This window comes from Fundulus heteroclitus, chromosome 7 (genome assembly GCF_011125445.2).
Source record: "Fundulus heteroclitus isolate FHET01 chromosome 7, MU-UCD_Fhet_4.1, whole genome shotgun sequence".
Lineage (NCBI taxonomy): Eukaryota > Metazoa > Chordata > Actinopteri > Cyprinodontiformes > Fundulidae > Fundulus > Fundulus heteroclitus.
In genome coordinates, this window is record NC_046367.1 from 16264565 (window position 1) to 16274463 (window position 9899).

At 43.5% G+C, this 9899-nt stretch overlaps 1 protein-coding gene across 1 annotated transcript; it reads left to right on the top strand.

The window, feature by feature from the left end:
• The first annotated feature begins 4062 nt into the window (after positions 1 to 4062).
• si:ch211-218d20.15 lies at positions 4063 to 8556 on the top strand. The gene is made up of 8 exons (XM_012864227.3): positions 4063 to 4546; positions 4820 to 4938; positions 5597 to 5657; positions 5753 to 5820; positions 5916 to 6018; positions 7441 to 7559; positions 7888 to 8033; positions 8130 to 8556. Exons 1-8 carry the CDS (start codon positions 4486 to 4488, stop codon positions 8236 to 8238), a joined length of 786 nt encoding a protein of 261 aa, XP_012719681.2. The 5' UTR covers positions 4063 to 4485; the 3' UTR covers positions 8239 to 8556.
• Positions 8557 to 9899: the final 1343 nt, after the last annotated feature.

A 9899-nucleotide genomic window follows, 5' to 3' on the forward strand; every position in this document is an offset into this window, starting at 1 on the left:
ACGTGTTTGTGTTTTTTTTTCCCTCCTGTCCTTACTCCTGACTTCAGTCAGAGCCGACATTTAGAAAGAGAAGTTAACATTTATGTTCTCTCTCTCTAAGCATGAGCCCAGCCACGCCTCAGACGAAGCTTATCTCAGCCACTTGTAATCTGGGAACGCTTCATAATTAGAAAAATAATCTAGACACTGCAAATCAGTTTATTCAGTTCAGTTAAATTTTATTTATATAGCGCCAATTCATGATACATGTCATCTCAATGCATGTTCCAAAGTCAAATTCAATCAAATTATACAGATTGGTAAAAAAAAAAAAGTGTCCTAAGGGAACCCAGTTGATTGCATCAAGTCCCAACAAGCAGCATTCACTCCTCCTGAAAGAGCGTAGAGCCACAGGGACAGTCATATGCATTGTCTGTGGCTTTGCAGCAATCCCTCATACTGAGCATGCATGAAGCGACAGTGGAGAGGAAAACTCCCCTTTAACAGTAAGGAAAACCTCCAGCAGAACCAGAACCGGGCTCAGTATGAACGGTCATCTGCCTCGACCGATTGGGGGTTATAGAAGACAGAGCAGAGGCACAAGAGAGACAAAAAAGCACAGAAGCACACATTGATCCAGTAATCTGTTCTATATTAGATGGCAATAGTGGATTATATCACATCTAACAGAATGCCAGACCAGGTGTACCTACTATGAAGAACAATATTTGTATATCTTAATTCTATAACAAATTGTATTTGAAAAACGCCACTTAACTGTTTCATGTTACAAATGACATCTGCTTTTTATCATCACGGAAACTAATTTAAGAAAAAACGGGGCATAATTTGAAGTCTTAGTTTTTGAATTCAGAAACCCTTAACGTGGCTATAAATATTTTAAACTTAAGTCAAAAATCGTTCAAACATAACAATCTGTAATATTTCTGTGTTAAAACAACTGAGATTGCTCTGGTATGACCTGCAGGAAACAACTCCACTTTAAAATACCATGTTTTCTATTATATATATGTATAATATATGTATTTGGGTTCTGAGTATGGATTTTGCAAAATGCAAAGTCTGCTGATAAGGGGGAAAAAAGCTTGTCTTGCTTCATGTGAAAAAAGTTGGACCAACACCAGGAGATTTCCTAACTCTGAATCCAATATGACTGAAAATGTCATATTGGATCTAAAGTAAGTTTCCTTGTGTGCCTCTCCACTCTTCCTCCAGACTTTGAAACCCGGATTTCCAAAATTGACTCTCATCTGAACAGACGATTTGAGCCTGTGAGGAACACTCCCGTCCTCTTTAGCCTAGATAAGACCGCTCCGATGCTGTCTCTGATCCATTGATAACTTAAAGCAAATTATTGGAACGGCTGTTTGGTGGCCCCTGATGCACCGACTCCAGCTTCAGACCACGCCTTGTCTTGTGTCCCGTAAACTTTTGAAAGAGCTTTGCATGGTGATCCTTATTGTTTGCGCAGTGTATTTAATTACACTTTTTCCTTCCACTTAACTTCCCATCGATTATACTTTTCTACATAACTCTGTGATCAGCCAGCTTTAACAGTAACATTTTGTGGCTTACCATCCTAGAGGACAGAGGTGGGTAGTTAGTTAAATTCACTTGAGTAACTTTTTGAACAAAATGTTCTTTTAGGAGTAGTTTTACTGCACTGTAATTACTACTTATTACTCAAGTATCACTGCCCTTACTTGAGTAAAACTTCTGGCTACTCTACCTACTGCAAATAACTTCACAAATAAAAACCAGACTTGTTTTAACCAAAAATGGACCTGAGAGACAAAACCCAAGAGTTTATGTTACAGGGAAACTTCTTGTTTGTGCTGTCCTAACATACTGCACATACAGTAACGACTGTAGGTATTGCTTTCAAGTTTAATGTTGGAAAAACAATGATTTAGAAGTGTTCTCTCTGAATTTGTTGTTTTGAAATTGTTATTTTTTTATACTTTAAATTTTTGTCTTTAAAATACTTAGACTTAGACAAACTTTATTGTCATTTTGTATGCACAGAGTGCGTACAGAACAAAATTTTGTTTGCATACAGCTTGAGACTTTCAGTGAATTGCAGTGGATTTCAGAATAAAGTAATTTTGCACAAAAATAAAGTAACTGCAGGATAATAAATAACTTTGCAGGACAGTTCCAGGATAAAGTGCAGCAGTGATTTCACAGTACAGCAATTGAGATGTAAACAACGCAGGACACATGTGATACAGAGTCCAGTTTTAGCTTCAGCAGTTCAACAGTCTGATGGCAGCAGGGAAAAATCTTTTACAGAACCTGGTGGACCTGCAGCGAATGCTGCGGAACCTCTTCCCAGAAGGCAGCAGGGAGAACAGTCCATGGTGGGGGTGTGAGGGGTCCCCGATGATGTTACGGGCTAGGGACACACAGCGCTGCGATGAAAGGTCCTTGATGGAGGGAAGAGGAGCCCCGATGATCCCTTCTGCTGTCCTCACCACTCTCCTCACGTTCTTCCAGTCGGTGGCACTGCAGCCTCCACACCACACAGAGAGACAGCTGGTCAGAATGCTCTCTATGGTGCTTCTGTAGAAGGTCTTGTGGATGGGCGAGGGCAGGCGGGCTCTCCTCATCCTCCGCAAGAAGTACAGTCGCTTCTGTGTCCTCTTCACCAGTGACGTGGTGTTCACAGACCAGCTGAGGTTGTCTGTGATGTGCACCCCAAGGAACTTGGTGCTGCTGACCACCTCCACAGCTGAGCTGTTGATGAGCAGTGGAGCGTGGTGGGGGCGGTTCTTCCTGAAGTCGACGATGATCTCCTTCGTCTTCTCCACGTTCAGGATCAGGCTGTTGTCTCTGCACCAGTCCACCAGCTGCTCCACCTCCTCTCTGTAGTCCTGGTCGTTGTCGTCTCTGATCAGGCCCACCACCGTTGTGTCGTCTGCAAACTTCACAATGTGGTTGGTGGTGAACCTGGGGACGCAGTCGTGTGTCATCAGGGTGAACAGCAGGGGGCTCAGGACGCAGCCCTGAGGGGAGCCCGTGCTGAGGGTGACGACATCAGAGGTGGTCTGACCGACCCGGACTGATTGAGGTCTGTTGGTGAGGAAGTCTAACAGCCAGTTGTGAAGGGGTGTGCCGAAGCCCAGATGTTCCAGTTTTCCCACCAGATGCTGTGGGATGATGGTGTTAAACGCTGAACTGAAGTCCAGGAACAGCATCCGCACGTGCGTGTTCTTCTCCTCCAGGTGTGCCAGGCTCAGATGAAGAGCAGAGGAGATGGCGTCCTCAGTGGAGTGGTTCCTCCGGTAGGCAAACTGGAACGGGTCGAGTGAATGGGGGAGACTGGAGACAATGTGTTCTTTCACCAGCCTTTCAAAGCACTTCATCATGATGGGAGTCAGTGCAGCAGGCCTGTAGTCGTTGAAACAGGTGACTTGAGGTTTCTTCGGCACCGGAATGATGGAGGCAGATTTAAAGCATGCTGGCACTGTGGCTTGGTCCAGCGAGGTGTTAAAAATGTCTGTGAGGACACCAGCCAGCTGACCTGCACACTCCTTTAGCACCCGCCCAGGTATGTTGTCAGGACCTGGGGCCTTCCGTGGGTTGACTCTCCTCAAAGTCTTCCACACGTCGGCAGTTTCTAGGCAGAGGACCTCCTCTTCCTGATGGGGAACAGCTTTCACTGCTGGAGTGTTGTTCAGTGCCAGAAATTGCACATAACCGTATATTTTTGTCTGTCCGATTTTAAATATGAAATCATTAGTTAAGATTCCATACTCAGTATTTGAGTAGCCTTCTTGCTGAATACTCTTACTTTTCATCTTCTATAATGGTAGAATCTTCTGCAAAATCAAATTTGGGCTTTTTATTACCATAGTCATAATTTTTATTTATTTTTTTACATATAAATTATTTTTTACAGAAATAAACACGTCAAATGTAACGAATGTGCAGCTGTGGTGCATCAGTTTGATTCCCACTCGTCAAAAATGGATTAAGGGCTGAAGGTTTATGGTAGTTTGTTGAGATGAACCTGTTCACTTTAAGGTTTCATCGCGACCCAGAGAAGAGATGCTGTGATCCTCAAAGCATGACATCATCGAGAGAGGCATCCTCCCAGGCGCTGTGGGGGTGGCGGGGCGTTCACTGAAGCAGACGCTGGCTGTAAAGCAGAAGCCGGTCGCCTTCGATCGCTGTTGTGTTTTGCTTCAATCTACATCGAACCACATGGAAGCACCAGGAATAAAGGATGCTTCGCCACGCCACGGGGTTTAGTCGTCGCCATCTGGGTGAAGACGGCGGGTTTTTGCATGAGCGACCCGGCATTCAATTGTCCGCCCGAGCCTCTGGCACTCGAACGCACCACCTGCTGTGTATACCGCCGGGAAAATGCTTTAAAATAAGATAGAAATACACCCGTCTGCTGTCCCGTGTAGCTCGCGTTATATGGCCGCTGTCAGCAGGGCGACACAAGGACCCTGAACGCGTCACACAGCCCGGTCAGCTATGGCAGCCTGCACAACGGAGCCCCTCTGTCAGCCCTGCATCTATCACGAAGATCTCAGAGGTAAGACTCTGCCTCACGTTTGATTCCAGGATTATTGGTGGATGGATTATAAATCTGGGTGCTAGAACTTCGCCCTGGAGGCGAGTTGTCTGCTTCCCCCAAAAGTGACCACGCCCCTCCTGTCATCATCAAACTACCCTGATGCATGCGGACCAGACTGTGGTGGCCCCTCTGTGTGTGTGCAGCTTTTTTTTATTTATTTAATAGGTAGCAACTGGTTTAAAAAAAAAAAAAAAAAAGAGGTGGTGATGAGGTGTGGTTTGGTCTGGTCAGTGGAGCTGCAGGTGAGGCGACCGCTGATGCCTGTCCGTCTGAGTCCAGAGCAGGTGGGGCTGGAGATGCTGTGTCTCTGCGGACAACTGGACCTCCTCATCAGGGCGCAGATGCAGCAGGTAGGTTGACCCCTGACCTCCTGATGTACACAGGACAGTAGAGGGGGAAAAAAACAACTTAAAGCGCATCTTAAAAGTGCACACACTTCTCCTAAAATGCCAGGTTTTTATTGAAGTAATCTAGTAACATTTTATCTTTTCCAGCCTTTATTGTGGAGAAGATCCCGTGCAGTTGAACTGCGACGCAGATTACTAAAACTATACAAATGAAAAGATAGAATAACCTGTGCAAACCCCCATAAACAAACATTTTTGTTGAACCACCTTCGTCTTCCCTCCCAGTTGCACCTTTCCAAATGATAAATGTCACTTCCGAAGGGGGGACATGTTTGAAATGATTGTCCGTGCTCGATGTTTTTACATTGCAAAAATCTGGCCCGTGGAGGGGGGTACATCTTTGAGACTGTCTGGAGAACTTTCTTTCAAAGTCGTCTGAAGCTCTTTCAAAGTTTTCGGGGACGTCGGCCACAGCTTTTCCTAATAACTGTAAAGAATCTGTTCATAGATCACCTGCATGTCTCAAACCTGCAAAATCAGAGCAACAATCTTAATACCATATAGAATAAACTGGTTTTATGTCTGTTTTCTTACTCATTTTAAGCCGTTTATTTTTTTTTTTTGGGTGCGTTTATCTGAATTGTATTTATCCGTTTCGCAGTTCCAGGAGCAGTTGGGACAAGGCTGTAGTCCAGAGGAGTCGGACAGCTTTCAGACTCAAGGTACGATACCAACAAAGCAAAGTTCGAGGACGGTTCCAGCTTTCGCCAGACTCTGTGTATGTGATTTTTTTTTTTTTTGTTCTCTTTTCTGTTAGGATCAGAGATTCTTGACCAAATGCTGCAGTGCCTAGAACATTTACCAAAGCCTATGCCACAGCTGGAAGTATTGCACTTAACAGTGTTATCCTAATAATAGGAGAATTTATTTGTTTATGTACATTTTCCTGCCACAGACACAGTTCTCACCTGTTTTCTCAGGACTACCTGGACATGGTGGGTCTGTCAGCCATGTTTCCCCGTGTCGAGGTCTTCCTTATTCAAGGGAGTCCTGTCGACATGCTGGACCGGCCACTGATGGATGGTGAGACACCCAGCTGAGAAAGAGTCCATCATTACTACTTAAATATGCGTGTATTATTATTACATAATACTAAAGAACAATTGCTTGATAGCGTACCTTAAGATTTTATATTGAAATACCACTAGATGATCTCTATTATCTTTTTATATATACTATAATAAAAAAAACCTTAACATTTAGAATTTGTTTCAGGATGTCCGTCGCTTTAAGGACACATCCATAAATAACTATTAAAAAGTTGTGCAATTTTGATGATTTTATTTACTTTTGTTCAAATTTTGCCTGTAAATATTTAGATTAAACTGCTATTGCTGATGAACTGTGAACTTTAAAGGGAAGTTACTTCAATGGGACACAAGACCAATGTGTATTTTTTTAAATTATTATTTGTTCACATCTCAGAATTGGAAAAAAAAAACTAACACTGACAAAGGTCATCTTCATGTGCCCAAGTGAAAAACTGAATTGTTACGGGTTGTTTTTGTAATTAAGTAATGTTTGTGCAGATGTCTTAAGACGCGATTTGCAGAAATGTGCAATTTGATATTCCTGAGAATAGGAGTGTGCAAATAGAAAATAACAGTAGTGTGATTGTAACATATGATGGACCACAATCTCTCAGCAGGGGACGTTGGCCCTCACAGCTCTAGGAAAGAAGCTGTTTCCTAGTTTGTTAGTCCTGGATTTGATGCTTCTGAAATGTTTACCTGATGGGAGAGGGGCAAACAGCGCATTGCCTGGGTGGGCGGGATCAGTGGAGATGCATCTGGCCCTTCATTGAACTCGTCCTGCAGACGCAGTCCTACAATCTGCGCTGTTCTCACCACCCGTGCTAAATCCTTTCTCTCCTGCACTCCCATACCATACAGTTATGCTGAGACATAAAACGCTTTCTATGGTAGCAATGTAAAAGTTTTTTTTAACAACATAGTGGAAAGTCCAGTCTGTTTAAGTTTCCTGGGGAAGAAGAGACGTTTTTGGGCCTTCTTCATGTCAGAGGAGATTTGAATGCTCAGGAACTTTATGCTGTCCACACGCTCCACCACCTACCCCTGTATGTAGAGAGGAGCATGTTCAGTTTTCTCAGACCTCCTGTAGTCGCTTATTACCTCCCCGGGCTTACTGGTGTTCAGGATCAGGTTGTTCCTGCAGCTCCACTGAGTGAGATTGCTGACCTCATCCCTATAGTGGTTTTCATCATTGTTGGAGATGAGACCCACTATAGGGATGTCCTCCGCAAACTTCACCACAGGGTTTGTGTGTGGGGTGGATAGCAGTTTACAGTTCAGGGTATTTCAATACAAATGTATATCACACTTTTCCAATTTTATTTGTAAAAAATAATATTCGGTTTATTTTTTCGTCACCGAAAATCTCAATAAAAAAAGTCACGAAATGTCTTTTTTTAATCCCCCGTTACAGAATACTTCTTCCACATCGCCAAACTGAACCAGCTGCTGGTGCTGAGTCAGCAGCTGGAGGAGGACATCAGACACCTGGGCAGTCATAAATACATAGCTCACCAGCTCTCAGTCATATATGTAAGAGGAGTGAATATGTCTTCTGCTTTCTTTTCCAGTCGTCTAAACCAGCGGTTCCCCACCCTTGCCCTCAGGTACCCCTGCCCTGCATGCTTTGAATGTCTCTGTGTTCCACCTCACCTGATCCAAATGATTGCATAACCTCCACTGCATGCCATCGAGTGCTGCAGCAGCCCCCTGATCATCCATTCATTTAACTCAGGTGTGTGGCGGCAAGGACACACATAAAACATGCAAGACAGGAGTGCATGAGGACCAGGGTTGGGAACCGCTGCTCTAAACTGTCCCGCTTGTTCCTTAATGTCTCGGTTTTGCTTCTCTCTTGAAGCAAGTCGTCAGCTCTTTCAGGGGAATCCGGGTCTTTTCCGAAATAAAGAAGGACATCGAGACCAACTTCAAACAGATGAAGCAGTCTCTGGTGGTGGAGGAGGGCTGCAGGCATGAGCCTCAGCTGACAGCCCATTACATCAGCTGGTGAGTTGCAGCTTTAGCATTGAGTCAAGACGACGATGATGATGATTAATCCAGGGACAATCTGATTAAATGGCCGTGCTCTGTTCCCTCTTGTAGGATATTAGAAATAACTCAAAGCCTAACGTCGCTGGTTCTGTCCCTGCCAGAGGAGCTGATGGAGGACCTTCATCAGGCCTTGACCTTCGTGTCTCAGTTCTTGTCCTAACCCTGATTCAACCATCTCCCGTGTCTCCAGAGGGGTTCCTGCTACTGAGCGAACAGAACTATGACTGACTTTAAAAAGGTGCTATACCATTTGATTCAACTCCACGATGAATGAGCAGGATAGCCTAGTTTATTTGCAGATGATATAGAGCTTTTTGTCATTGTTGTCATTCCCAGCGTGGCGCTTGTTGGTCCTTATGTCGAGTCAGTTGTTTGGGACTGAATGACCGCTTGATGAAGGCCTCCGAGTCCTTGCACTACTGTAATTACAACTGTAATATTTTTTAATAACATGTAAAAATAAAATAAATGAAAGTTGGTGTGGTGTTTGCTCTGTTACGACCAGAGGCAGGCTGAATGCACATTAGGGATTATGGGTACTGGATAACATTAAACAGAACAAGCTTTCTCCACTCACTAGATGAACATATTGAACTTTTCTTGGTTTAGGTTGCTTATGATTATCACAATTGTTTCTATAGACTAATCAGCAAAACCATAAAAAAAACTCTTTCTTAAAATTCTGAAGTTTCTGTACTTTTTAGTGTTTGGCAAATTTGCCTTTTATTCTCTGTGACTTGGGTCAAATGTTTTGGCGATCCTTCCACAAGAAATACAGTTTAATTCCACAATAGCTTCAGTTTTGATCCACTCCTTACAGAATGGGTGCAAACAAATCAGGTTCGCAGGCCGCTCTGCTCACGCACGCTCTTTAGGCTCTGCCCACAAAACTGTCAGACTGAGGTCAGGTGTTTCTGACGGCCGATCAGAACCATTAACTTTGATGCCCTTGAGGCCTTGTACAAACCAATGTGATGCTATCCTTGGGGTTAATGTTCGCTTAGAAGATCTATTCGTGCCCAAGCTTTAATTTCCTAGCTGATTTTTTTTTACTTATGGCTTCAATATTTTCATAAATGTTCTTTCCTCATGATGGCATCGATTCTATGAAGTGCCCCAGTCCTTCCTGCAGCAAAACACCTAAGCAACATGTTGCTGCCACCCCTGTACTTCACAGTAGGATGTGGTTCTCGGGTTTGCAAGCTTCTCTTCGTTTCCTCCAAATGTAAAAGTGGTCACTAGGACCAACATCTTCAATTTCTGTTTCATCAGACCTCAGGACAGGTCTCAAGAGATTAAAGGCTTTATCCCTGAGTGCATTTGAAAACTGTAGTCTGGCTTTTTACATTACTCTTGGATTATTGGCTTCCTCCTTACTGAGTGGCCTTTCAGCCCATGTTAGTACAGGACCAGCTTTAGCCAACATCTTCACAGGGTCTCTTTCTTTTGACATGGGATTGACACTCACATGTTGGAACCCCCGCCCATCCACCCAAAACATTCATACTGAACCCACCTCCTTCCTTAATGTTATAATTGTTAGACATTAACGTTCTGTTTTTACTTTTGTAAAATTTGTTCAATAGATAAACGTGACCCATTCTAGGGCATCTGCAAATTGTATTTAGTCATCAATCAGAGTCTTTCTTCCTGGTACCTTAGCTGATTTATTTTACTTTTCCATCAATATCATACAGGGATGCTGTGTGTTTGACGTGCAAGTTTCTTGAAGGCTGTGCACCTTTTTCTTTCACTTCTCCTTTCCACTCAACTTTTATAGAAATGCATTCTGTAAACAGTCAACTTCTATATTATTATATC